At 59.6% G+C, this 27,852-nt stretch overlaps 1 protein-coding gene across 10 annotated transcripts; it reads left to right on the forward strand.

The window, feature by feature from the left end:
• Positions 1-215: 215 nt before the first annotated feature.
• On the forward strand, positions 216-26,509 carry WIZ (WIZ zinc finger). 10 transcript variants are annotated; one of them, XM_043911145.1, is made up of 13 exons: positions 217-379; positions 1,803-2,066; positions 7,146-7,218; positions 9,207-11,359; positions 12,450-12,773; positions 17,443-17,613; positions 18,517-19,020; positions 20,079-20,477; positions 21,050-21,601; positions 22,725-23,252; positions 23,446-23,865; positions 24,141-24,336; positions 25,345-26,509. In XM_043911145.1, the coding sequence occupies exons 2-13, from the start codon at positions 1,862-1,864 to the stop codon at positions 25,502-25,504; spliced, it is 5,685 nt and encodes a 1,894-aa protein (XP_043767080.1). In that variant the 5' UTR covers positions 217-379; positions 1,803-1,861; the 3' UTR covers positions 25,505-26,509. The 10 variants fall into 10 exon arrangements, with proteins under 10 accessions (XP_043767081.1, XP_043767080.1, XP_043767082.1 ...); XM_043911146.1 differs by lacking the exon at positions 17,443-17,613 and having other exon boundaries at positions 216-379; XM_043911147.1 differs by lacking the exon at positions 20,079-20,477.
• The last annotated feature ends 1,343 nt before the right edge of the window (positions 26,510-27,852 follow it).

The following is a 27,852-nucleotide window of genomic DNA, read 5'->3' on the forward strand; positions in this document are numbered from 1 at the left end:
GTTGTCATGGTAACAGAGCCTCTCCCTGGACTCTCAGGTCGTGCGGGCCCTTTAAGGGTCACCCTTCTGGCCACTCCCAAAATGGCGGCGCGCCTGCTGGCTGCCCCCCCACCGGGGTGGCGCGGGGGGGCGCCCTGGACCTCCCCATCATGGCGGCGCGGCGGGGCTGTCGCGCTGAGGTCACGGCGGCGCGCCGGGGGGGCGGGGCGGCGGGGGGAGCGATTTAAAGGGACAATGTCCCCCGAGCGGTGGAGGCGGCGGCGGCTGCGGAGGCCGCGGCACCGGCACCGGGAGCGGCAAGGGCGGTAGCGGCAGCGACGGCCGCACCAAAGAAGGGAGCGCCGAGCCCCGGCGCCCAGCCGGCGGCGCCGCCTCCCCGGTGAGGCCCGGCCCGGCCTGGGGAGCCCGCGGGCGGGGCGGAGCCGGCACGGGGAGGGGGAGGCCCGGGCCGGGCCGGGCCAGGCGGGACCCCCCGGGGCGGGGGGCGGGGGCGGGGCCTGTAGGGGCGGGGCCTGGTCGGGGGCGGGGCCGCACAGGTTGTGGGGAGGAGCGGGGGTCTTGGGGCAGGTGTCCCCCCCCCCCCACCTCGGCGCGTCCCGCGGGGTCTCCCGCCCCGAGGTGCACGGGCGGAGGGCGCGTCGCGTGGACCCTGGCGCCCCGAGGGGTGTGCTGGCGCGGCGCCGCCACCACCCCTGCGACCCCCGGGGGCGTCCAGGAGGGAACCCCCTTCCCCACGCTGCCAAAGTGCTCCGAAGTTGCGGTCCCGCCCGTTCCCCGCGGGCAGTGCCCACCCGGTGGGCACCCGCAGGTGCTTCCTCGGGGCCTGGGCAGGGACCCCCACCACAACGGCCAGTCCACGGATAGGCCCCCTGGGAGCCCCCAGGCCCTCGAGGGCAGCGCCTGCAGCCAGGCCTGGAGCCCCGGCCCCGCCCCGGTTGCCTGGGATCGGCCTCCCTACCATCTCCCTGGGGAGGGCGCCTCATTCCTGCCCTTCACTTTCCGCCGTTACCTTGAAGGTATTTATAGGTGGAGAAGACAGCCCCCACCCCCCATGGCCTCCCCAGGGTCCTTATTTCTGGACCAGGAGCTCCATCCTTCCCTTTTGCCCGCAGACTGGAGAGATCTTGGGAGGGTGGGATGGAGGAACCCAGGCTGGGTATGCATGAGGGGTAAGGTTGGGGTGAAGCAAGAGGGTTAAGGCTGGGGTCACTTGCGGCTGAGTGTGAGGGTGAAAGGGTTAATGCTGGAGAACCCTAAGGTTGTGTGTGGACGGAGGGTTGGAGTGTGGGAAAAGTGAGGGGTAACTGATCCGGGCAACAGGAGTGAGAAAAGTGCAGGGGTAATGATGGGGGGACTTGAGACAGTGTATGGGATCAGAGTGTAGCAGTGCTGAGGCACGCGCATAGGATATGCATGTGCATGGAAGTGAGTTCACAACTGGGAAAAGTGCAACCACGAATGAATGAAGGGAGGCATCTAGGAGAAGTAATAGGTTTAATGCTGCAAGAAAACAAGGTGTCTGAGCGTGAATGCTGTAAAGTGGGGGAAACTGAGGCAGTGCAAGGAGAGGAGTTGTGGACGAAAGCCGAGGCATGCTGAGATTAGAGACCATTGAGATCAACGTGTAGGGATAGGGCCTCAGCACTATGGACTTGCTCATCTGTGCTTGGGGGGGTAAACTGAGGCACCAAGCCACAAGGGTGAGGACAGGGGCTTCGAGGAAGGAGAAACTGAGGCAGAATCCCTTTCCAGCCTCCCCTGAGCACCTGTCTCTCTACCCCCTCCGCCCCCCCCTCCCCCAGACCTACAATGCCTCACTGAGCCGGGCCAGCAGCTGAGTGGAGCCAAGCAGAAAGCATCTATGGATGGGCCCCTGGCAGGCGGCCTGGCCGCCCCAGATCGCCCTCGAGGCCCCGAGAGACTGCCTGGCCCAGCGCCGAGGGAGGACATCGAAGGTGGGGCCGAGGTTGCTGAGGGGGAAGGTTGCATCTTCCGGTCTACCCATTACCTGCCTGTCACCAAGGAGGGCCCTCGAGACATTCTGGATGGCAGAGGTGGCATTTCTGGTAAGAGGATGGGCCCTGTGGCCCTGAGGGGAGCATCCAGCCAGGTCCCCAAGGCTCAGGGAGGGCCGAGTCACCCAGCCCATCAGGGGCTGAGTTGGGATCCTGATTCTGCCTGGGTTCAGAGCCTTTGCCTTCTGCTTAGTTGCCCACTTTACAGTTGTGAAAACAGAGGTCTTGGGAACTAATGACCTGACCAAGGCCCGCCCCGGTGGAGAGCAAGGAGCTGGGACTTGACAGGTCTGCCTGGCTTCCTTTTTTGAGTATACTAATGGGGTCCAAATGCTCAGCTTAGCACCCCCGAGCTCCCCTCCCTGAACCCACTTGTTCTCCAGGTATGCCCCCATTCCCATCAGTCTATTCCAGTTCCTTCTTGATGCACCGTCTTGGTGAGTCCCACTTCTGAACCAGGGGCCCAAACAGCTTATGCCCCCTAGTGGCCGGGGAGAGACTGGGCAGTCAGGGATGACAGCCGTCCCTTTTTGCCTTGATTTCCCAACTAAAGGGGATCTCGCACCATCCCCACCTAAAGAGTTGTCATTCCCTCATTAAATACTCAGCAACTACCATGTGCCAGGCTGCATTCTAGCTGCTGGGGATACAGCTGTAAGCAAAAGCGACAAGAGTCCCTGCCCTCAGGGACCGGACGTTCTAGTAGGGGAGACAGACAACAGGCAACTGTGTAAATAACATACGGGCAGGTAGTGACAAGTGCTGTGAGGGTATTAAACAGAGTGCCAGGATCATGCCTTGGGGGACCTGGGAAAACCTCCCTGCAGGGGTGGAATTTGAAACGGCATGTGCAGAGGCCCTATGGTAAGGAGGAGCCTAGTGTAGTCAAGGGCCAGGCAGGAGCCTGGTGTAGCTGAAGAGTGGTGGGTGCCGTGTAGGCTGGTGCACTCCGTGTCTCCCTTCATCTCCTTGGCCTGCTCTAAAGGCCTTGGTTTCTAGGACTCTCCAAGTACCTCATCATGGGTCTCCTACATGCCAAGCCCTTTATGTGATCATCTCCTGTCATTCTCAAAAGAACCATGTGTGGTAACCTCGGTTGTCATTATCCAGTGTTAGAGATGGGGAAACTCAGATCCTAAAGTGTCAAGTCAATTTCCCAAGGGCCCACAGCCAGGCAGTAACCTGGCTTGACAGCCCGCATCCTCCACCACCACCCTATGTCAGGGCATCCTTGACCTGCCCCAGCTCACCTTAGTGAGGCTCATGATGCTCAGTTACTTACAAAGCATGGAATTCTCACCTCCTCGGGGCTGGACACTGGTGCGCAGCCAGGGACCAAGCATACACTCCACCTCCGCCCCCGCTGGACCCTGCCATCTGGGGTCAGACAGCCAGACCCGCCACCAGCTGTTAAGACATAGTTGCAGAGGATGCAATGGGCGATGGCCAGGCTGGGGGACATCCCAGAGTCCTGGATGAGGAACAGTGAGTCAGGCAGGGGGCAGGGGACATCCAGACAGGGGCCTCCACACGTGCAGTGGTGTGGAGGTGACTAGTGGTACCTGAAGGTGTCATGCAGGAGGACGAGAGGGCAAGACCCCTGCTCAAAGAACCATACCCTCCCCCAAACTGTTAGGAACCAAGGCCCAAAGAGAGGCAAGACCATGTCCCAAGTCATGCAGCTGACCAGGGCGGGTCCAGGACTTTGACTCTGTGGGAGTCCTGGGGAACAGACTTTGGGGCCTAGGGCCCTCTTTGGATCTGGCTCTGAGGAATTGGGCGTTCTACTCTACCTGGCAGAAGTCCTAGGTCTGAGGACTTCCCTGGTGGTCCAGTGGTTAAGACTCCACGCTGCCACTGCAGAGGGCGTGGGTTCGATTCCTGGTCAGGGAACTAAGATTCCCACGTGCCACGTGGTGTGGCCAAAAAAAGAAAAAGAAAAATCACAGGTCTGGAGAGAAGGAGAAAGTAGGTAGATGGGTAGGTGTGTGCTCACTCCCCCGGGGAGTCCACCAGGGTCCAGGGCATGTACCTGGGGAGGAGGCGGGGGTGTGGCTGCTGAGGGGGGACAGGTCTACTCTTAATGGTACTGCTGAGCATCTGGGGCATGGGGCTGGGGCTTGACTTGGAGTAGGGTCATGGCCTGGAAGGTGGAGAAGGGCCTGGGCTTCAGACAGAGTGTCTGCCCCACTGCCCTCTTAGCCCGTTCCACCCCGCCTTCTCTAGGCACCTGCCCTAGGAGTCTTGTGATGCCTATAAATAGGAACAGCCTCTGAGGCTGCCATTCCATGCTGAAACCTGGGCCCTCCCTCATCCCTGCCTAGTCCTGGGAGCCCCTCAAGAGCACTTCTGGAGGGGCTACCTCCAAACTCCTCCACCTAGATATGGATGAATCCACTGCCTCCTCTGTCCTCCATCATGGCTGTTGGCCTGGAGCCCCCGTGGCCTCACCTGCAGCCCCTCACCCAATGCTTGGCTTCTCTGGTTGGCCTCCTGGGTGCACCTGAAGCTTGGGGGGCTGGGATGGTCTATATGGATTTCTGAAGAGTCTGGTGCATGCCTGGCATTGGGACCAGGGAGCTAAGGGCTGAGCAGTGCATACTCTCTGCCTTCATGGGGCCCCAGAGTGTGGAGTGAGTGGGCCTGAGGTTCTCAGTCAAGCCTCCACCTTCCATCTTGGGGGATGTCTGAGCCAACCCTGAACCTCAACCTGGGCAAACCGCCCCCCTTCCTCCCCGCCACTGCCGACTCTCTGGATTGAGCATTTATTCTGTGATCTTCCTTGGCGCCCGTCACTGGCCCTTCGAGACTGGGGCCATAGCTGTTGCCCTTATGTCGAGGAGGAAACAGGCTTGGAGGAAGAAAGGCATGCCATTCAGTTTCCCGCTTGGCCTTGAACTGGATCTGTCTGACTCTGATGTCTAGATTCTTGGCCACTTTGCCAAGCTGCCTGGCTTGGGCTTCAAGCTGCTCACGGACATCCTTCTCATTTTCAGTTGCTCACTTTCAGACCCTCTCGGGGACCCCAGATGGCAGGAGCCAATGAGGGCCCCTTGGCACGGCCGTCACTGGGGGCTGCATCCAAGGTGCCTTGTCTGACCCGTAGGGACTTCTGGACCCCCTCCCAGCGGTGGAGGCCACTGGATGAGCCCCCAGGTCCCCCAGGAGTCTTGGATATGGGACCCTGCTTGGTCTGCTTCCTCCAAAGCACCTAAAAATAGGTGCTTCACTGGAGCCGCTCAAACAAAGAGGCCAATACGGCCCCCTGGCTCGCGGAATTCTTAGACAACGGCAATCGCAGAACCATGGAATCTGGGACACTCGGAATCTCAGGAGCTTGGGGTCCCAGAATCTCAGAATCAGGACATCTGGACCCTCTGACTTGTGTGAACTGGCTGGCCTCTCCCAAGAAGCTCACGTCTGGGATTCTTGTGTTCTCAAGAGACACATTTCTTGGGGTCTCACTCCCTTAGCTGGTCCAGGCCTTCATTCCCCAAACCTTGAACCCTCTCCAGCACTCCCCTGACCCTTGCATCCGGGCTCAACCCTGACCTGGCCCTGCTCCCCATCCGCCTACCACAGAGCTTCTCAAAGGAAGGAGATTCTGCCCCCAAGGGACACTGTGGCCATGTCTGAAGACAATTTTGGTTGTCATGACTGCAGGTTCAAGGCTGGGGGTGGGGTGGCTCCTGGCATCTGGTGGGTGGAGGCCAGGGGTGCTACTGAAGATCCCACAATGCACAGGATGCCCCCTCACCCCAGAGAATGATTCGGCCCCACAAGGAAGCAGCACCACGTTTCAGAAACTGTTCTAAATGATGCAGACTCCTATATCCCCATCACACTCTCACCTCCCGGAGGCCACGTGCCAGTCACGTGCCTTCTCTCGGGCCCCACAGAAAGACCCTTGTGGCGGCGATCACAGCCTGCTGACCGCGACCCTCCACCCTCACCAGCTCTGAATTCTGTGGCCCCTGACAGTCGGCTCTCAATCTCCTGGGCAAATTGGAGAGTAGGGGTTTGGGAAAAGTATCAGTACCAACCCCGGTGCTTAGCCCTCTTTCTGGACCATCCTCAAATTGGAGCTGACCCAGCAACTGCATCTGTTGGGCTCTGGATGGGGCACAAGATCTCCCTGTGTGTTAACCTTGGCCCCAGCAATTGGCCTGTGCCCCGACTGGCATGCTTGCCTGCATCAGGCAGGCGCGGCAGGCAGAGGAGGCACAGGCCAGGATTCCTGTGGTCACTCCAGGCATTGGCTCCACAGGCGGATAATGGAGAGTTGGCTCTATCTGTGTGAGGGTTCCTAGGAGGGATGTGATTCCAAGTCGTAGGCCTGAAAGGGGGTCTGGGAGGCAGGAGGCAGGGACGGGCCCTCTGCAGCTCAGGCTCAAGGGCTCCTCACTCTTCATCTGGCAGCTATTGGTTGAGTACCTGCCATGTGCCCGGCACTAAGATGCTGCAGTGAGCGAGGCCCCTGGGGTGGGGGTGGGTGGCTTATGTGCCAGCGGAGGACCCTGGCAATTTCAGAGAGTGCTAAGAAAGAAAAGAAAAAAGGCAATGAGTGAGAAAATCACAGGGGCTCAGTTTTTAGCAGGTGGCCAGGGAAGTGTTCTCCGGGCAGAGGGAATAGCCAGTGCAAAGGCCCTGAGGCCAGAAAGAGTTAGGTGGGCTTGAAGCTTCATGAGCTGTCTGGGAAGAGTGAGAGAGGGGTGAGGAGGAGAAGGCGGTGAAGCTGGAAAGACCCACAAAGGTCTGACCTCGCAGGGCTTTGCGGGTGGTAGTTGGGAATCTGGCTTTTATTAGAGGTATGATGAGAAGCCAGGCAAGTTTTTACCAGGGTGTGACTTTAAAAAAAAAAAAGATCACCCTGACTGCCAGGTGGGGGACAAAAGGAGGAAGACCAAAGGCAGTAAGCCCTGGTGGTCCCCTAGGAAAGCTAAGAGGACTCCTCCAGAGAAACCCCTTCGGGGCTCAGGAGTACAGAGGCCAGAGGCCTCTCAGGGGAGAGGGGTGGGGAGCCAGCTGGGCCCTTCCAAGGTGCCCGGTCGGGCTCCCAGAGCTGGGGTGCTGTGAAGGGCCCCAGCCAGGGGGACCCCAGCCCCTCAGGGTCTCCCCTCTCTGTTGCAGATGGGCAGCCCCATCCTGGCCTCAGCGAAGCCCTTCCCCGTGCCACCTCCGCCACCCATCGGATCAGCAGCTGGTGAGTTGCCACGCTGGCCCTGACCTCAGGGAGGGCAGGGGGGCGAGCAGGACACACCTAGGCCCAAGAGCAGCCCCCAGGAATGAGATGGGGTCAGAAGGGAATCAGGACACCAGGCAGGAGGAGGTGGCTCCACTCAGGCAAGCCCCTGGGCGCTTGCAGGGGGTGGTGGGAGGACTGGGATGAACACAGACAGTCAACTCTCATTATCCCTGCCGGGAGCAGGGCCAGAAGGCCAGGCGCCTGGAGGTTGGACCCTTGGAGTCCTGTCTCTGCCAGGTGACCCTTAGAATAAGGTTCGGCCTCTCTGAGTCTCAGTTTCCTCATCTGTAAATGGAGTCCTTGTAGTGCATCTCACAACCTCACCTCGAAGACCAGAGGGATGTAGCGTCGGAGCAGGAATCAACAGCAGTGCTGATGACAGCAACCTTTTATTAAATGGCTTGAAAGTGAAACTGTTAGTCGCTCAGTCGTGTCCGACTCTTTGCAACCCCATGGACTGCAGCCCGCCAGGCTTCTCTGTCCATGGGATTCTCCAGGCAAGAATACTGGAGTGGGTAGCCATTCCTTTCTCCAGAGAATCTTCCCGACCCAGGGATCGAACCTGGGTCTCCTGCACTGCAGGCAGATTCTTTACCATCTGAGCCACCAGGGAAGCCCCCTATTAAATGGATGGGCAGGCGCTAATGTGTAACAGCATCCATATTGGGATTAATAATAGCTCTCTGTTATTTAGTGATTTCTGTATACTATGCTCTCAGTGCGGGAGTTTACCCCACTGAATCTTTGCCATAGCCCTGGAGGGAGTGGTCCCGTTAACCTGGAGGTAACCCCATGATTTCTGCTCAGTCTCTCAGTGGAACCCATCTCCACATCTGTTCCATGGGTGTGATTCATAGCCGCTCATGGAGGCAAGATCTTGAAAATGAGAGAAATCGATCAGAAACAGTCATAATAAGAACCCACATTGGTCGTGGGCCTACTGGGAGCCAGGCTTCAGGCCAAGTGAAGCGTTTCCCAGCACTGAGTTGTGTCTTGTTCACCCTGCACTTCACGGGGTCAAGGTTCCCATTTGAAAGCTTGTGGTTGCTATAATTTAAATAAGCACCTGCAGCGTGTTAAGTTTTCTTTGATTACGGGTGTGAGAAAACTCCCTCAGTCACTGCATACAGGCACAGAAGCTGTTGGTTTTTGGGACTTGTCCCCATTTTTAGGGCTGGAAAACTGAGGCCTAGTGAGGTTGCCGCGCCTCCACTTTCCCCTCAAAGGAGGGCAGGTTCACTAGAGCCACAGGCTGAGAAGGGCCTGACTCTGCCCTCCTCCCAGGAGGAAAGTGCATTCTCTTGAATGGTTCCTGCTGCCAAGTTTTACCAAATTTGCTGGAAAGAGGAAACTCAATGAACAAATCACTCCAATTTGGGGAGGACCAAGACAAAAAAAGCAGCCTGTGACGTAACCAAAATGGGAAGGTCATCTAGGACCCTCCCAGGGGACAGATGAGAGTTGACTGTGCCATCAGACTTGGAGACATTCCTTGTGATCCCCGCTGTGGTCTCTGCACACTACACACACACACACACACACACACACACACACACACACACACCCACTGCACACTACACACACACACACACACACACACACACACACACACACACACACACACACACACACACACACACACACACACACACACACACACACACACACACACACACACACACACCCTGCAGTGCAGCAGGGCTGGGTTCCATACACAAGTATGAACCCTGGGAGCTGACCCAACTGCTCTGGAAGGGTCCACACATACTCCCCCGACCTCCCAACTGACACACACTCCCCACCTCTTGGAGGTGGCCCACGGGCTGAGTTCTCTGGAACCTGTCTCAGACTGCCTGGGAACCACCCCCACCCCCTCACTGTCCCTTGCCCAAGGAAAGGAAACCGAGGCCTGTGGCTAATCTATCCCCATTGGCCCTTCCTTGCAGCTGCTGGGATGGAGGCAGCCTGGACTTCCAACCGGGCTCCCCCTCACCCCATCCCCTGGGCCACTACCCAGGCCCCCCGGATGGCCGGGGGCCCTGGGAGCACCCCCTGATTCAGGAGGCTGGGGAGGACCTCCCATCTGAGCAGAGGTTCGAGGACTCCGTCATCGTGAGAACCATGAAGCCCCATGCTGAGCTGGAGGGCTCCAGAAGGTTCTTGTACCACCACCAGGGGGAATCGAAGGTATTTGAGAAGGTCCCCCGGGGCCGCCCCAGTTTCGACTGGCTGCAAGACGCAGACGAGGCGGTCCCGCTCCAGGACGTGGAGCTGGACATGGACTTGCCTCCCCAGCCGCCACCCCTCACCTCCTTCAGGACAGTGCTCGTGCCCGTAGACGATACCACGAAGACGTTGGATGGGCCAGTGGTGGGCACCCTGGAGGGCCTGACCCAGCCGTCTGAGTGGAGCCTGCCCCGGTCCGCCTCAGAGGTGGCCACGCAGACTTGGATGGTGAACTCAGAGGCATCTGTGGAGCGGCTGCAACCGCTGCTGTCCTCCGTCCGGACGAGGCCCTACTTGTGCGAGCTCCTGGAGGAGGTGCCCGAGGGGGCAGCCAGCCCCGACGAGGACGAAGACGAGGAGCCAGCCGTGTTCCCGTGCATCGAGTGCAGCATCTACTTCAAGCAGAAGGAGCACCTCCTGGAGCACATGAGTCAGCACCGCCGGGCCCCGGGCCAGGAGCCGCCGGCTGAGCTGGCCCCGCTGGCCTGTGGCGAGTGTGGCTGGGCCTTCGCTGACCCCAGTGCCCTCGAGCGGCACCGCCAGCTGCACCAGGCCTCCCGGGAGAAGATCATTGAGGAGATCCAGAAGCTAAAGCAGGTCCCAGGTGATGCGGGCCGGGAGGCACGGCTGCAGTGCCCAAGATGCGTCTTTGGCACCAATTCCTCCAAGGCCTTTGTGCAGCACGCCAAGCTGCACGTGCAGGAGCCGCGGGGCCCAGTGGCCCAGGAGCCCTTCGGGGGTGGCAGCGGGGCAGGCAGCCCAGGCCCCGATGCCACCTCCCTCGCCTACCAGCCCTACAGAGACCCCTCGGGCCTCAGCGCCTGTGTTTTCTGTGGCTTCCCCGCGCCCAGTGAGAGCCTGCTGAGGGAGCACGTGAGGCTGATGCACGCTCATTCCCACTGGGAGGAGGAAGAGGATGCTGAGGCTTTTGAGGAGGAGGGCCCTGCCAGCCGGCCCGGCACCAGCCAGGATGCCTACACCCAATTCTCTGAGGCTGCCGACTACTTTGGCAAAGCTGAGCCGCTCTTGGCCCCCACGTGGCGGGAGAATCCTGCTGGATACGACCCCAGCCTGGCCTTTGGCCCAGGCTGCCAGCAGCTGGGCATGAGGGATTTCCCACTGTCAAAGCCACTCCCACACTGCTCAAGCCAGAGGCCCCTGGGAAGGCCAACCTTCCCCTCACCACTAGCATCCTCCGCCTACTCCTTACAGGCCAGCAGAAGCAAGAATGCTGTCCAGCCTCAGGGGCTCCCAGCCCACCTGGAGGACCAGAGGCACCCATGGAGCGAAGAGGAAGATGAGGAGGAGGAGGACGAGGAAGAGGAGGAATTACTGCTGGCCTCGGAGATGGACTTTCCCCCCGAAAACAGGGTCTTTGCGCCGCCAGCCAGCCCCGGCCTCATCCCACAGCCAGCCCTGGAGCTGAAGCGGACATTCCGAGAAGCCCTGCAGGCGGCGGGGGCCTCGCGGGCACAGCAGCAGCAGCTCTGTGGGATGGTGCCTGTAGTGCTGGTGGCGAAGCTCGGGCCACGAGTCATGGCCGCGGCAGCCAGGGCCCCCCCAAGGCTGCAGCCTGGGGAACTGGGGCTGGGGGGCGCCCACCCCCTGGACTTCCTGCTCCTGGACACGCCACTGGGCGGCCCTCTGGGGCTGGACCCATTCCTGGATGGGGACCCAGGGGTGGCACTGAAGCCCGAGGAGCGGAAATGCCCCTACTGCCCCGACCGCTTCCACAATGGCATCGGCTTGGCCAACCACGTGCGGGGCCACCTGAACCGCGTGGGCGTCAGCTACAACGTGCGGCATTTCATCTCCGCTGAGGAGGTGAAGGCCATCGAGCGCAGGTTCTCCTTCCAAAAGAAGAAGAAAAAAGGTAGGGTGGCTCCACTCCAGCACCCACCTCCCTCCGAGGCCGAGGCCGGGGAGATGCACAGCTGGGCGGCTGAGTCCTGAACCAACAAACCCTCAATCTAAAGCCTCCTGTAGTGCCCAGCAGGGTGAAGGCAGGGAGCTGGGGCCAAGGTCACCGCATCAGAGGAGATGTGGGGACATCCCAGCTGTCTGGCCCTTCCAGTAGCTGGAGTGTGGGCTGAGGAGTCAGCCCCAGGCAGAAAATATCACTGAGTCCTTCATTCGACAAATCTTTATTGAGTGAGGTCACCACAATGAACAGAACATGAGTCCCTGCCCTCCCAAGTGCACAGTCCCAGAGGCATGGTGGGACCCTGGCTGACTTCAGAACCCCTGGGGCTGCCTGTGAGGTATGTGGATTCCCAGGCACCAAGGTTCTGATTACAGAGGTCTGTCTCCACATGAGTGCCCTGGGGAGTTCTGGCTGGCTGGCAGACATGGAGCCTACACGGGGAGGGGCTGGTATGGTGTTTGAGAGTGTGTGTGTGTGTGTGTGTGTGCAATGCAGGGAACAGGCAGGGGACCGACTGCCACAAAATTAGGCAGTTACAATGATAAGTGACCTGGGCTGTGATGGGGGCAGCTCGGGGAGGGGTGTGGGGAAGCCCAGAGAAGATCCCCAACTCTGTCTAGGGGATCTGAGCAGATTCCCAGAGGAAGGCATCCCACCCATTGATCCATTGCTTCATTCAGCCAAGGTTTCATTGATAACACTGGGGTGATACAGACATGAGCTCTAGAGGAAAGAGGCTCATCCAAATGACTGCAAATCCATCCTGGAGAAGTATTTCTGGGGGTGAGGTCCCTGATGCTTTGAGCTGTGTGAAGGGAGACAGTAGAGGCCATGAAGAGAAGGCTTCCTGAAGTGAGCAGATGCAGCAGGAGCCATGTACAGCAAAGGGCAAGGCAGGCATCCAGGGTGAGGACCCACACTGGGCGTGTGATCCGCTGAGGGAGCAGCCCTGGGCGCGGGGAGAGCGGAGGATGTAGAGTAACACCCGCCCCCAAGCCCCCTGCCCAGGCAGTCCATGTCCCCCTCTCTCTCTCCACAGTGGCTAACTTCGACCCGGGCACCTTCAGCCTGATGCGCTGTGACTTCTGCGGGGCCGGCTTTGACACTCGGGCTGGCCTCTCCAGCCACGCCCGGGCCCACCTGCGTGATTTTGGCATCACCAACTGGGAGCTCACCGTCTCGCCCATCAACATCCTGCAAGAGCTGCTGGCCACCTCGGCTGCTGAGCGGCCCCCCAGCCCTCTGTGCCGTGAAGCCGGGGTGCTGCCTAGTGGCTTCCTGACCTCCCGCCGGCCCCGCTTACCTCTTACAGTGCCCTTCCCACCCACCTGGGCTGAGGACCCTGGGCCAGCCTACGGAGATGGTAAGGGGAGAAGGGGCAGGCAGGGCTAGAGCCCTGACCCTTCCCAGGGGCCTGGAGGGATGGAGGAGTGGGAGGTGGGCCGCCACTCTGCTTTCCTTTAAGTGTTTTCAAGTCACTTTACCAAGTAGGTTGACTACTGTCCTGCCACTTAGGGGTCCTTTCTGTTTTACTCACTTGCTGGGCCAGGGCTCTGTCTAGGTCCAGTTCCTCCCTGCCCTGCCTGACAGTGGTTGTAACAGAGGCTTACTGATCTCTTTACTAGGAGCCAGATACTCTCCTAAGCCTCTTGCAAATATGAACTCATTTATATCCTCATAACAACCCTTTAAAGGCAGGTGTTATTATCCCCATTTTACAGATTAGGAAACTGAGGCTCAGAAACCTTCATTAATATGCCCAAGGTCATACAGCTAAAAGTATGTGGCGCTGGAGTTTGAAAGCCCAGAAAGCATAAGCTTCAGAATCGTTGAGCTTAATGATGTCTTTTTCCTGGAGCAGCACTGTCTGGTGGAACTTTCTGAGACAATGGAAATGTTCTCTAGAGATTCATACTGCAGGGTCACCACTGGCCACATATGGCTGTTGAGTCAAAGGCAGTTAGTACAAGGTTAGTGGTGATCCAAGTGGACAGTGTAGATCTAGAGTTTACATTCTAGATTTTGAGTGGTGCCTACAGTGTCCATCTGGGCTTCCCAGATGGCTCAATGGTAAAGAATTCGCCTGCCAACGCAGGAGCCACAGGGACGTGGGTTCTATCCTTGGGTCAGGAAGATCCCCTGAAGGAGAAAACGACAACCATTCTAGTATTCTTGCTGGGATAATCCTGTGGACAGAGGAGCCTGGTGGGCTATAGTCCATGGGGTCACAAAGAGTCAGACATGACTGAGCAACTGAGCACAGACGCATGCACTGTGTCCAGCAGCATTGATGACCCCTCCCTTAAGTGAGTGCTTGCTGTGTCCCAAGGTTTCATCTCACTTACACCTCAAAGCAATTCCGTGGAGCTGAGGATTTCTGTGTTCCTGTCTTTTGGATAAGGAAACTGTGGGTCATCTGCTTTGCCAGAGCTACAAAGCAGCACAGCTAGACTTCTGAACACCACGTTAGGTGGTCTCGTCAGAGGCTTGGGATGATCCAGAAGTTATCTTTTGGTGAAGGAGCCTGGGGCTGGACTCCGTGGAGGAAGTGGAAATATGAAGGACTCAGCCTTACAAAGCCTGACTTTGTGGGAGTCTTTACTGAACTTCACAGGAGAAAAACTCAGCAGTGAGGAGAAAGTGGGCTCTGAGGAATGGAGAAGGTACCTGAACAGGGGAATTGTCCAGGGGCTGCTTGGGGCCAAGGGTTCCTTCTGTTTCTCCTACCTGGAGTTTTCAGGGTCCTGGGCTTCCCAGGTGGTGCTAGTGGTAAAGCACCCATCTGCCAATGCAGGAGACATAAAAGATGTGGGTTCAGTCTGGGGTCAAGATCCCCCGGAGAAGGGCAGGGCAACCCACTCCAGAATTCTTGCCTGGAGAATCCCATGGACAGAGGAGCCTGGCAGGCTACAGTCCATAGAGTCTCAAAGAGTCAGACACGACTGTAGTGACTTAGTGTGCGTGCATACACACACACACACACACACACACACACACACACACACCCTAGATCTATACGCTGCCTTTGCTGGATCCATCCACGAGACCCCTTACCAGTGAAGGACATTTGAGGGTCTGCAAAGGGAAGAGTGTGGCTGTTGAAGCCCCCTCCCATCCTTGGACAAGGAAGAGATTTGAGGCAGAGAGAGAGGATAGTGGTTGGTTGAGGTCACACTTCAGAGAGAGGCAGAGTGGGGCCGTGACCTCAGGCTTCTTGCCTCTGTGAAGGCTATCCCCTAGGCACTCAGCTCACATACCTGGCTAGGTTTCTTGGTGTCTCAGTGGTGGCTGGGAGGTGCAGTTTGCTCTGAAGTTGGCTAGTTGCAGGTGGGAGTGGGGGAGGGGGTGAAGGAGGGGGACAGAAGCAGTTTATAGGCTCCAACTTTGGCCCCTTCTTTCTCTGACTGGAGTCCTGAATGTCAGGCTTACACCCTTTACTTGGCACCTGGTTCAGGCACCCAGGGGATGGCAACACGCAACCCGCAGCCAGGTTCTGTTTCTACCAGAAGACCAGTGTACCAGCCCCCAGCTAGTGCTGAGGAAGCTGACCATGTCACTGGGACAAAGGAGTCAGCCTGGTTCCACACTGGCCCTGTCCTTGGGGGCTTAGGGTTATGATCAGTCTTTCAGTGAACATGTTGGGGGTGAGGGTGTTAAGGAGTGGTTGAGACGATCCTAGAAGCCTTGAGGAACGATGTCCCACAGTCTGGCCAAGTCTGGCCACCAACCACGAGAAGCGGCCATCCTTAGAAGGATCTCCCATGCCTCCCAAAGTGGGCTGTAGGAAGCGGACTCCAAGTTGGGGGCGGGGCAGTGGTCAGATGCTGGTCCCACTCAGCTGTCAAGTAACAGCTGGGGGCAATCCGTTTAGTTTGGGGAAGGGAGAAGCAGGTTGCGCTTGAAATGTGGTGCCGGCCTTGTGGGGAGTTCAACAGAATTGCCAGATAGCGCCGTCAGGGGACAGCTGGATGCCAGCATGATGTTGGGGGATCCTCCTGGTTGGGGATCAGGTGTCTCCCAGGATTCCTGACCCGGAGGGGAGACTTCCAAGGAAGGGAAAGAAACAGTGTCCCCGGGCAGGTCCTGGCTCCGCCCGTTGGGCTCTAGGAGCCTGGATGCTGTTAAGGCGAATGCGTGTGGCCGGAGGATTCCCATCGTACTCTTAGAGATGTCCAGGGTACGGGGAGAAAGTCTCGGCCCGTTGAAACCAGGCTAGGGCAGCAATGCTGGCAGCCGCTAGTAGCACTGCGTCCGTGAGTGCGCGAGCTCTCCTCTGGTCGGGCGGGGACGAGGGTTTCGTTCGCGGTGCTCGGCGCTCGGCTGGCCGCCCTGGGCGCACCCCTAGGGGTGGGGCGGAGCGGAGCAGGCTCCGAGGCGGCGGCACTCGGCGTTCGGCTGCTCTCGCCTGGGGCGGCCGCCCCGCGTGCGCCGGAGCCAAGATGGCCGCCTCCACCGCCCAGTGCCGAGTGACAAAAGCGGAGAGCAAGGCGGCGGCGGGGCCGCGCGCGGGGGGCGCCCGTGAGCGCGCGCCCGCGGGGGCGCCCCCGCCGGGCCCCCCGAGCCCGGGCCCCGCGGCTCTTCCCGCGCCGCCGCCGCCGCCCCCACCCCCGCCGCCGCCGCCGCCGCCGCGGGACGGGCCCAAGGCCGAGCCGGAGCCGGGGCCCGGGCCCGCGCCCGCGCCGGGTAAGAGCCCGCGCCGGGGAGGGTGCGGGGAGGGCAGAATTGGCGTCCCGCCCGCCCCCTGCTGCAGCCGCCGCCCCAGACACCCGCCGTCCAGTCTCCGGGACTTCCCCTCCCCCCAAGCGCTCCAGTCGCGGGGACCCTGGGCCTCCTGTCGCGGCTTGCAGGGTCCCGAGCTTCAGAAACACTCTCCGCCGCCACTTTGCGGAACCCTCACCCCATCTGACAGATAGCCACTAAGCTCCTTGGAGCCCCTGGTTTGTGTCTCACCGCAGCCTCTGTTCCTCCGGCGCGGAAACCGACTCCAAGTCACTTCAGCCTTGACACGGTCGCTGCCCCGACTGACAGATGCGCCCACTCCACCCGGAGACTTTGACAAAGTCCTCGGCGTCCCAGGCGCCCACCCCCGCCGAATCCCAGCTTCCTTTCTCCTTACCTCTGTAGGACTCAGACTTCAGACTGAGCCGGGGACCTACCTGTCCGTCCCCACCTCCCCCACCCCCCGCTGCCCATAACACGGAGCACCTCCAGGACCCCATCTGACGCACCGTTCCTTCATTCTGACCTCTCTCCTTGCTCTGAACGCTAAAACTCGGACTCAACAGGCCTGTCAGGCCCCTTTCTCTAAAAAAAATTAGACCATGAAAACTCACCTTTGATTCCCTGTCCTCATATACATCTTACCCAGAGAAGCTTTCCAGCTTGCTGGATGCCTCAGAAACTTCTGAGAAAGTTCTGTGATTACCATCCTCACTGTCCCCAGTCAGGCCCCCGGCTGTTCCAGGCTCCCAGTTCTTACCTTTACCCTTTCCTTGGGCTTAGCTTGTGATAAGAAGACCACCCTAAGGCCCCTGAAGTTGTCTTGCCTGGTGGACTTCCCCACAAGTCTCAGGGAGCCTCCCTTCCAGTCTAGTGCTGCCTGCCTCTGTGGCCTCTGGCCCTGGCCTTTTCTTTCCGAATTCCCCTTCTGACTGCCACCTACCTGCCCCCCAAGACTGACAGATGCTCTGCTCCGCAGAGAGGAGCCCAGAGACATCTCTCTGCCCGGAGAGGTCTATTCTCTGAGATTAGCACCGCGGCCGGTGACCTATCTGTGCTGTGGTAGGTGGAAGCCGTTCCTAGGCTGTGCTGTCAGTTGGCGGCCTCGACATCCCTGCGTCGTATCGGAGCTCGGGGTTATGGATGGAGCCTCAGCTTTCATGGGGTGAGCTGCGTCCCAGAGTGAGAGCAGGCACCAAGGATGAGGAAGAAGGCTCCCACTGCCACCAGCCCTATGCCCCTGGCCATCTGTCCTCACAGGGGTAGACATCCCATGCCTTACCTGGGCTGAGCCTGTCTTCCCAACCTCACAGGCCTGGGTTCTGAGGAAAACGCAATGGTGGCCATGGACTTGGGCTCCCCCCCGCTTCCCAAGAAGAGCCTGCCTGTCCCTGGGCCCCTGGAGCAGGTGGCCAATCGGCTGAGCAGCAAAATGGCTGCAGAGGTTCCTCATGGCAGCAAGCAGGAGCTGCCGGACCTCAAGGGTGAGTGGCGCAGGTGACAAGGGTGCTGGCCAGGCTGGTCACGCTCTCAGGGAGCTCTTAGGCTGGAGGGTTAATGGGGGTGGGGGGGCCCTAGGTTAGCCACAGCTCTCTCTGGCATCTCATGGTACAAAGGAGACCCCCAGCTGTCTTCTTTCATGAGTTATTGCTGCCACGGGCATGCTTGGCCTCAAGCCCTGGTCAGGGGAGGAGCATCCAGAGAGACAGTGGGCACGGTCATCAGGAGCGCACCCCCAGACCCAGTTCATTTGCTGACTTTGATCGTTGGTAGCTATCTGATTTTCTGCATGAAACTGCCTTGTCTGCCCGTTGATTCTCAGGTTGTTACTCAGTAATGGCAGGCACTGTGCTGGACCCTTGGAATGTGAGAGACGCAAAACAGACCCAGTCTTTGTCTTTGGGGGTCACTGCCATTGGGGGACAGCAAGGCAGAGGAGTAGAGATGAGGGCTCTGCAGAAAAAGTGTGCAGACAGGGCCCCACGGAGACCATGGCTGAGGCCCCCAGCCTAGCATCTGGGGCACAAGTTAAGCTACTCTTTAAAGTGTGTGTCTAGCAGGTCAGCGTCTGTATGAAAACCTGTTGCCAGGACACCTTGGTACATTAGAAATGTGAACAGCATGCCACTGGCTGGACCACCAAGGGCTTTGCCTCCCACTGTGTGCCTTTGGGCACAACTCTTCCTCCCCCCTCTCTCTGAGACTCAGTTTCCTATATTTGAAAACTGAACAGGCTAAATTCTACCTCATTAGGATCATTTTTAGTGTGGGAGGGGTTGACGGAAGCCAGGAGCCTGGGTGAGCGGGACCCCAAGGGGAGGGAAAATGGGAGAGCAGAGCCTGTGCAGCTCACAGACAGCTCTCCCGGCCTCGGTCTCACCCTCCAGCCCAGAGCCTGACCACCTGCGAGGTCTGCGGTGCCTGCTTTGAGACACGCAAGGGCCTGTCCAGCCACGCGCGCTCCCACCTGCGGCAGCTGGGGGTGGCCGAGTCGGAGAGCAGCGGTGCCCCCATTGACCTCCTCTACGAGCTCGTGAAGCAGAAGGGCCTGCCTGACACACCCCTTGGGCTGCCCCCAAGCCTGACGAAGAAGTCCAACTCGCCGAAGGAGATAGTCGCTGGAGCCCCGCGACCTGGCCTGCTCGCCCTGGCCAAGCCCCTCGATGTCCCTGCTGTCAACAAGGCCATCAAGTCGCCTCCCGGCTTCTCAGCTAAGGGCCTGGCCCACGCGCCCAACTCCCCTCTCCTCAAGAAGGCATCGCTGGCCCTGGCGGGCTCCCCTACCCATAAGAATCCTGAGGACAAGAGCCCCCAGCTGTCCCTGAGCCCCCGGCCAGCCTCTCCAAAGGCCCAGTGGCCCCAGTCTGAGGACGAGGGGCCCCTGAACCTCAGTGAGTGTGGGTCCTGGGAGCCAAGGGAGGGGCGGGGCCTCAGGCTGGGCTGCGGGGCTCGGGTGGATGCAGTGGGGACCTTAGCGCCTGCGCGTCCTGGATCGGCTGGGTCAGAGCGTGTTAATCAAGGTGCTGTGTCTCCGGTTGGGCGTGTTACCTGTCTCCCATTTCACTTTGCCGTTCTTCCCCCTGGAAGTCTCGCGGTGGCTACTAAGCTTACCGGGGTCATCCTCCCCCTTAGGGCCGCTTTTGACCTTGTCTGGGCCTGAGGGTTGGGGCAGTGAAGGTAGCCAGGGACCCCATGGGGCACCTGGGGTCCTGCAGGTAAACAGGCAGTCCACTAGCCAGGTGGGCCCATGCTTGGCCCTGTCTTCACATCCTCTTGTTCCTGGTGTCCTTTGCAGAGGTACCTCCGTGCCCAGGGCTGGAACTGTACCTCTAGGGCTGCCTGTGGGCATGGCAAAGAAGGGCTTGGGAAGCAACTCCCAGGCGTGGTGAGCAGACTTAACAAAGGGCATCTCTTAGGAATTCAGACCTCCCTGCACAGTTGTGGGCCTCAGGCTCTGAGAGTCAGCCTAGGGTCTGGCCCCCGGCCCCACAGGGCACCCCAGTTGCACCTCACGTTCTAATGAATCTGCTTCCACGGTCTTCTGTGCTTCCAGGAGCAAGGGTCTGAGCAGGTGTGCCCTTGGTTGTGTGATGCCTGGCAGCCAGTGTGCCCCTGCTTTGGTTACCTCCAGCCCAGCCTGCACAGCTTCCACAGCTGAGCTACCTGGGAAGGGGGCCTGGAAGCCTGAGAGTGTGTCATTAGAGCTGGGCCACTGCCTCTCTAGCCTGCGGTCTCTGTAGCCGTAAGCGCTGTACACTCACCTTGATGCCAAAGGCCTAGGCAAGGAACATGACTTTCTCCTTCCCCAAACCTCGTAAATCCACGGCAGCGAGTCCTGGACTCCCAGCAGCCTGGGCCGCCGAGACTCACAGCAGGCCTCCCGCCTCAGCCCCGGAGGGCCAGCCGAGGTGGCGGCCGTGAACCGCCCCCCTGTGTTTTGTCTCCGCAGCTTTAGATAGTGACGGGGGCAGAGAGCTGGACTGCCGGCTGTGCGGTGCCTGGTTTGAGACCCGCAGGGGCCTGTCCAGCCACGCCCGCGCCCACCTGCGCCACCTGGGCGTCAGCGACCCGGATGCCAAGGGATCCCCCATAGACGCGCTCCACGGGCTCATCCGGAGGGCCGGCGTCCAGATCCGCCTCCCACTCGGGCGGGGCGCCCTGGCCCTGCTGGGGCGGCCGCCTCCCGCTCCTGCGGCCCTCTCCTTGCCCCTCCCCCCACCGCCGGCCAAGAGGGCCAAGCTGAAGGCCAAGGGTGCGGCCAGCCCCTGGGGGAAGCAGGACCTCCCGGCCGCCGCAGCCGCTGGCATTTTCTGGGCCTCTGATGTGGAGCCGTCTCCTCTCAACCTCTGTAGGTTCTCGCTTCAGCCGCCCCCGTCCTCCCTGCGGGCCCTGGAGCCCCTCCCAGGGTGGGGAGTCACAGCCCTGTCCCTCCTCCTTCCCTGCTGAGGCCGGGAGTGGACAGGGGCCCTTAGCAGTGGCCCAGTTCTGCCCAGAGATCTTGCTGGCCATTGGCTGCTAGGCCTTCTCTCTCGGCCTTTGACCTTCCCTCAGAATGAAGGCCAAGGGTGGGGTGCTGCCTCTTGGTATAGAAGGTGCCCATGGTTGCCCCTGGTCTGGATGGCAGGGCTACCACTTCCTGCCCCCATCCCGGTTGGGACCCTCAGAGCTGTGGTGTCTTGGTTCTGTCCTTTTTCCACCAGGACCCAGGGCCCACAGGCTCGCTCTAGAGCCTCCCTGTGCTCCTGCCGGGTGTCTGCCCCTCACCCCCACCCCACTCCTCAGTTCCCTCCCTTGCACTTACCCTCCATCACCACCCCAGCCCCTGGACATGCTGCTGTCCACGCCCAGCCGACCAGGAGACCCACAGGTGATGATCCTAACAGTGCCAGTGAAGCTAACCGCCCCTCTCTCCTGCTGCAGCCTCGGGCCCGGAGCCGGCACGCGACATCCGCTGTGAGTTCTGCGGAGAGTTCTTCGAGAACCGCAAGGGCCTGTCGAGCCATGCCCGCTCGCACCTGCGTCAGATGGGCGTAACCGAGTGGTACGTCAACGGTTCACCCATCGACACGCTGCGGGAGATCCTCAAGAGACGGACCCAGTCCCGGCCTGGCGGACCCCCCAACCCATCAGGGCCTAGCCCCAAAGCTCTGGCCAAGGTGGTGAGCAGCGGAGGTCCTGGCAGCTCACTGGAAGCCCGCAGCCCCGCGGACCTTCACCTCTCACCCCTGGCCAAGAAGTTGCCGCCAGCACCAGGCAGCCCCCTGGGCCACTCACCAACTGCCTCTCCTCCTCCCACGGCCCGGAAGATGTTCCCAGGCCTCTCCTCACCCTCCCTGACCAAGAAGCTGAAGCCTGAACAAATGAGGGTGGAGATCAAGCGGGAGATGCTGCCGGGGGCCCTTCATGGGGAACCGCACCCATCCGAGGGTCCCTGGGTGGCACCTCGGGAAGACATGACCCCCTTGAACCTGTGTAAGTGTGACCCTGGGGCAGGACAGGGAGAACAGGTAGAGGGGTCTTCCCCTCACTTCCCTCGGGGGTACCCGGAGCACCCAGAGTTGAAATGAAAAAGGAAGTACACGGGTCCAGAGGACAAGGGGCTACCCGAGAGTTCCTGATATGCAGACCCCCCAGCTGAGTGAGCTGCTGCTTGATGATTCTTCATTCCTGTGAGGGATGCAGAATTGTGTCATCAGGCAGTGATAAAGAGATTCTCTCTGCCATCTTTGATTGATTGGTAGTGGCTACTATCCAGATTCCTAGGGGAAAAAGACACACTTGTAGGGATCAGTTGGTGATGTCTGCCATGGGCAGGAGTGTAAGTGCTGGAAATGAGTGTCTTTCTGATATGCCCCGTCACTAAGCACTTGATGTTTGGAGTTCAGGTTAAGGTCTCAGCTGCTCCAGAGTCTAACAATATGTGACTTCGGACAGTTTCCTCTTTTGGAAGATGGAGATGTGCATGCTCCCAACGCTGTGGTTTTCCGAAGTGGTGTAAAGCCCTTAGCTTTAACGCTGAAACAGCTCCGTGTATGCAGTAGTTGTAACATCCCTATTACAGCAAGCAAGAGTGCTCCCCTCTCGAACTGTCACTGTTCATTCTGCTCCAGTTGGTTGAGCTGCTGTGTGCCGAGCAGGTAAGGACGGCCCAGGCCTCTGCCTTAGTGCTCACATGCGTTCCACGACTGCTGTAAACCACATGTTTTGAATTGCTCCTGCTTTAGACCCCAGGAACACAAGAGAGGTGGTTTCCATCTCCCATTTTGCAGAGGAGGAAACTGAGACTCCCAGCTTCACACAGGGAGTCACAGCCAAGCTTGCAGCTGAGTCCAGGATCCAGGGAGCCCTTGCCCCTCAATCCATCACAGTGTCATAGGGAGTAATCGTGAAGCCAGCTAGAATTTGAGGTGACAGAAGCAGCAGAAGGGCTGGATCATGTACTCAAGGGCCTCTGGAGGCAGATGAGGGAGCGGGTCCATTCAGGTCTGGGATTGCATGGATGGGCAGCGGGGCACTTAACACTGACCTTGAGCTTGGAGGCTTCCTGCCAACAGCCGCGGCCTCCCTCTCCTCCCCCTACCCCGACCCACTGCAGCATCCCGGGCAGAGCCGGTGCGTGACATCCGCTGCGAGTTCTGTGGCGAGTTCTTCGAGAACCGAAAGGGCCTGTCAAGCCACGCACGCTCACACCTGCGGCAGATGGGCGTGACCGAGTGGTCCGTCAACGGCTCACCCATTGACACTCTGCGGGAGATCCTCAAGAAGAAATCCAAGCCATGCCTCATCAAGAAGGAGCCGCCGGCCGGAGACCTGGCCCCTGCCTTGACCGAGGACGGGCCCCCCACAGTGGCCCCTGGGCCCATGCAGGCCCCCTTGCCCCTGGCACCGATGGCTGGCCGGCCAGGCAAACCCGGAGCTGGGCCAGCCCAAATACCCCGCGAGCTCAGCCTGGCTCCCATCACTGGCACCAAGCATTCGGCCCCCAGCTACCTGGGCTCCGTGGCAGGCAAGCGGCCCCTGCAGGAGGACCGCCTCCTCCCCGCAGAGGTCAAGGCCAAGACCTACATCCAGACTGAACTGCCGTTCAAGGCAAAGGCCCTCCACGAGAAGACCTCCCACTCCTGTAAGCAGTGGGCGGCAGGGTCCAGGGAGGGCGTCTGCCAGGGCCTGTCGGGCTGGGCAGTGCCATGCCGCTCGGCCCCCGTGGGGGTCAAGGTGCCCGTGGGAGGCGGGACTGACTCTCGACCCGGGCAGTGCCTTCTGGGTCCCCCTGCTCCCTCGGGGCTGGGGCTCAGCAGCACCCCCTCTGCCTGCAGCCACTGAGGCCTGCTGTGAGCTGTGTGGCCTTTACTTCGAAAACCGCAAGGCTCTGGCCAGCCATGCCCGGGCACACCTGCGACAGTTCGGCGTGACCGAGTGGTGCGTGAATGGCTCCCCCATCGAGACGCTGAGCGAGTGGATCAAGCACCGGCCCCAGAAGGCGGGCGCCTACCGCAGCTACATCCAGAGCGGCCGGCCCTTCACCAAGAAGTTTCGCAGCGCTGGCCATGGCCGCGACGGTGACAAGCGGCCGCCCCTGGGGCTGGCTCCTGGGGGCCTGGCTGCGGTGGGCCGCAGTGCTGGGGGTGAACCAGGGCCCGAGGCTGGCCGGGCCGCCGACAGTGGTGAGCGGCCTCTGGCGGCCAGCCCGCCAGGCGCTGTGAAGGCAGAGGAGCACCAGCGGCAGAACATCAACAGTGAGTGCTGGTGGAGGAGGGTTGCGGGCTGCCCCCGGGCCCTCTGCTGTGCATTTCCCCTCAGATCACGTTCCCAACCACCCTCCTGTTCAGCCATCCACCCTTCATCCCGCCTGTCCCAAGGTCCAGGAGGTGGCCAGTCTCCAGCCATCCTGACTTAAAATTCCCACAGCATCTGCCCCTCACTCACTAAAGGCAGGAACCTCTTCCGGGGCCTTGCCCTCTGGCTCATCTCCCGTCCCTCCCCCCGCCCCCCCCGCTTTTCCCCACCTCAGAATTTGAGCGCCGACAAGCCCGCCCTCCAGATGCCTCTGTGGCCCGGGGCAGTGAGGAGGCCAGTGACCTGCACCAGAAGCTGGAGGAGGTGCGGCAACCTCCGCCCCGGGTCCGACCAGTCCCCGCCCTGGTGCCCCGGCCCCCCCAGACATCACTCGTCAAGTTTGTGGGCAACATCTACACCCTCAAGTGCAGGTATGCAGCCCTCCCCTGGGGGAGGGAGGGAGACCGCCCGCCCAGGGCAGGGCCCCCAGAGCCTCTGGGCCAGACTGGGGTGTGGCTGGACCCAGGGTAAGGGATCCTCACAGCCAGCGGTACCCCTTAGCCTCAGGCCCAGACCTTGAGCTTTATAGCCGGCAAGACCTGGGTTCAGTTGCGGGCTCTGATGCACAGTTTAGTGACCTTGAGCATATTTCCTGCTCCATACCTCAATATTCCCAACTATAAAACGGGATTGATAACAGACCCACCAAATAGACTTGTTAGGATTAAAAGTTGCGTAGTTGCAAAACACTCAAACTGTACCTGCCACATGGTAAGCAGTTGGCAAGTGTTTGCTGGATTAAGGGAAAAAAGATAGGTCTTAGTTCATTGTTGGCAAAGTCCACGCATCCATCAGTGTCCAGGAAACTGAGAGTTCGGGATGCAATGTGCCTGCCCCAGGCCACACAGGCCAAGTCAGAAGTAGGAGTCAAACCCAGGACTCAGAACTGTGAACTTGGGTTCTGGATTTGAGGCTGAGAGGGTGAGGGGCGGGTGAATTGGGAGCGTGAGTCGGGCGGGTGGGAGTTAGTGCCCAACCCCCCTCCCTGGCTCCCATCCTTTTCTCCTGGGGCCTGGCAGGGTTGCATTTGCTTCCCTGGGGTCCCATTCCGTCTCAGAGCACATGCTTCAGTCACCTGGCAGAGATGTTTGGGAAGCTCAATGACGCATACCCAGCACCTGAGCTAGCAGACTGCCCTGAGCATAGAGCGGTCTCTCCAGGGGACCCTGCCATGACCCCGTGATGGATAGAGGTAGCTGTGCGTAGGAGAACACCTAACTTCTGGGTCCCCCTTCCCTCACATCCTGGGCTTGCGTTGTTCACAAGGAGTAGCAGCAGGGGTGCCTGATGCTCAGGGTGCGGCCAGGGCTGTGGTTCTGCCTCTCCTTACTGCAATGGCCACTTCTTCCTCTCTCTCTTCCCCGTGCCCCCCGCCGCAGGTTCTGTGAGGTGGAATTCCAGGGGCCCCTCTCCATCCAGGAGGAGTGGGTGCGGCACTTACAGCGGCACATCCTAGAGATGAATTTCTCCAAAGCGGACCCCCCGCCGGAGGAGCCTCAGGCCCCACAGGCACAGACAGCGGCGGCAGAGGCACCCTGACACAAGCATTCCAGAACCCCTCTCACGCCGCCTTTCTCTCCTTTTTCTCCTCTCTCTCCGCCCTCTTTCTTTTCTGTTTCCAAAGGAGCAAGCCAAAACCTCAAACCGGCACCCTTCACGGGCCGGGCACACTACAGCCGGGGCACCGGAAGCCAGCTAGCCACCCTTCCCCTAGCCCGAGGACTCTGGGGCCACACACAGGGCATCTTCCTCCAGTCCGCACCCACCCGCCCATTTGGTTCAGCAGCGGCGGCGGCCAGGTGTCTGGCGGCAGCCAGTCCGTTCACAAGGGAGGAAGACCAGCGTTCTCCCACGTCCAGCAGCCAGGCGGGCTATTTTTGCCATCTGTGGCCACTTGCAAAGACCCCAAGGACCGCTGTCCTGGTTCCCTCTTGCCCCTGCCCCTGTGAATATCCTCTCACACACGCACGCACGCACGCACTCACGGACCTCGTGAGACCCGGGAATCGGCCCCAGCCCTCCAGTTCCCGAGTCGAACGACTACCACGTCACGCCACGGTGCTTGCTCAGGAGAAGGCACGCTCCCTCTGCGGCCCTCTGCTGGGGCCTGGGAGCCCCCCACCTGAGCCCACAATGCCACGGAAATCCTTGTTGGCCGCCTCCCCCTCATCCCTTGCAAGAGGGGCCTTCCCAGCCAGGAAGAGCTCAGAGCTGACAGCTGCCTCCTGCCGTGTCAAGGCCCCCCCCCAGAGTCTTGGGGGCTCTGGGGCCTGGGAGGGGGTGGGGGTGGGACTCTCCTTCCCCACCCTCACCCCCCCTCCCTCTTTTCACTGTTGCTTTCTATGTATAGCTCCCTAGACCTTTCACTTTTTTAAAAACGCGTTTTGTGTAGAGAATAAGGAACGTGGATCTTTTTATTTTGCAATCCTGGGCCAGCTAGAAACTGGGAGCCGATTGCCCTTTTAACTTTTTTCAGTGGCCACATTTTGGTTATCGATGTACCTAGAAGTATGTAAATTAGATTAAATTTCTCTTCTGGAAACACCCCGGGGCAGGCAGCCAGCGTTGTGTTTTTCTGTCGAGTGGACAGGCTGGCATTGTCTGTCTGGCAGCCAGGGCTGGGATCAAGCCACCTCCGCCAAAAGCCCCTGGAAGCCCTGGGTTTTCCTGTTGGCCGCCAAGCCCACCAGACCTGTCTGGGATGAGCCCAAGTTCCCAGCTGTTGGCCCTCCATGGCATAGCTGGTGGTTGGGGGAGGGGGCGGCGGGTGGGACTCTGGCCAGCTGGTGCAGCAGCTCCTATGAGCCAAGGAGAGGAACCAGAGCTCTGGGCAGCTGGTCTGGGAAGGGAGCCAGGATTGAGCTGTGACTGAGGCCTGAAGGGCTCTCCGAGGGCAGGAGCTGTCCATTGAGGGTGTGGGGAACTTCACTGGGGTGGGGGTGGGGGGAGGGCCAAGCGCACAGCTGCTGGGACCGCCCTGCCTTCAAGACATGTGACCTGTGTGGGGAGATACACACGCACCCTGAACCCAACTAACACAAGGGGGAAGAAGAGCTGCTGGCTCCTTTTTGTTGTTATTTATTTTCTCATTCTGCAAATGTTTATTGAACGTTTCTGAGATTTTAAGAGATTTTGTTGGCTGCTCCTTCTTGTTTATTGCATGTGATTTTTTAGCTCATTATTTTCACTTAACACAGCCAGGGGCTGGGAAGTCGGAATGACCTCCTGGGGCAGAGGCCTCTCCTACCGCAACCCCATTATCCTGGGCCCCCAACCATGCCCCTGACTGGGAAGGGGGGACTCACAAGCTGTGACAATACGTACACCCCACCCCTCAAGGGTGGTCTTGGCCTGCACACTTGGCTTTTCTGCTCCTATGACATCAGGATACACATCTTGCCTGCCGGGGGAGGGCCTCTACTACTCATGTCTAACCAATGCTGCGGTTGGGCCTGTGTGAGACTTTGAAAGTTGGTAGAGACTCTCTTGGAATGAGATCTGACCCAAAGGCCTCGTTCAGCTTTTTATAGGTTTTTTAAAAAAAAAAAAAAAAATGAATAGTTTTAAAAAGTGATGTAAGCTGGATGGACGTAAAGAAAAAGTTCAAACTATACAAGAACTTAGAAAGTAGGTCCTGTGCCACCCACAGTGATGCCATGATAAGGGCCAGTCCTTGAAAGGGTTGAATGCTGTTCTTGCCACAGAGGGATCTTTCCCTAAAACTTGTGGTCACGTTCTCCTAAGCAGTTCTACTACTACTAGTCTCAGAGGCAGAGCATTAGATATTAATGAAGTCGACCTATGAGGGTAAAATGGCTGTGGTACATGCCATGAAGGAAGCTATGGGATCCAGGAGAGGTGTCCTGGGGCCATGCCTTAGTTTGGAG

Source organism: Cervus elaphus, chromosome 9, assembly GCF_910594005.1.
Source record: "Cervus elaphus chromosome 9, mCerEla1.1, whole genome shotgun sequence".
NCBI classification, from domain to species: Eukaryota; Metazoa; Chordata; class Mammalia; order Artiodactyla; family Cervidae; genus Cervus; species Cervus elaphus.

Bases quoted from the DNA above. Each gene is read 5' to 3' on its own strand.
- WIZ (XM_043911145.1), top strand. From the start codon at position 1,862: ATGGATGGGCCCCTGGCAGGCGGCCTGGCCGCCCCAGATCGCCCTCGA. The intron at 7,219-9,206 runs GTGAGTTGCCAC...CCTTCCTTGCAG, and splicing joins ACCCATCGGATCAGCAGCTG to CTGCTGGGATGGAGGCAGCC. The intron at 11,360-12,449 runs GTAGGGTGGCTC...CTCTCTCCACAG, and splicing joins CCAAAAGAAGAAGAAAAAAG to TGGCTAACTTCGACCCGGGC.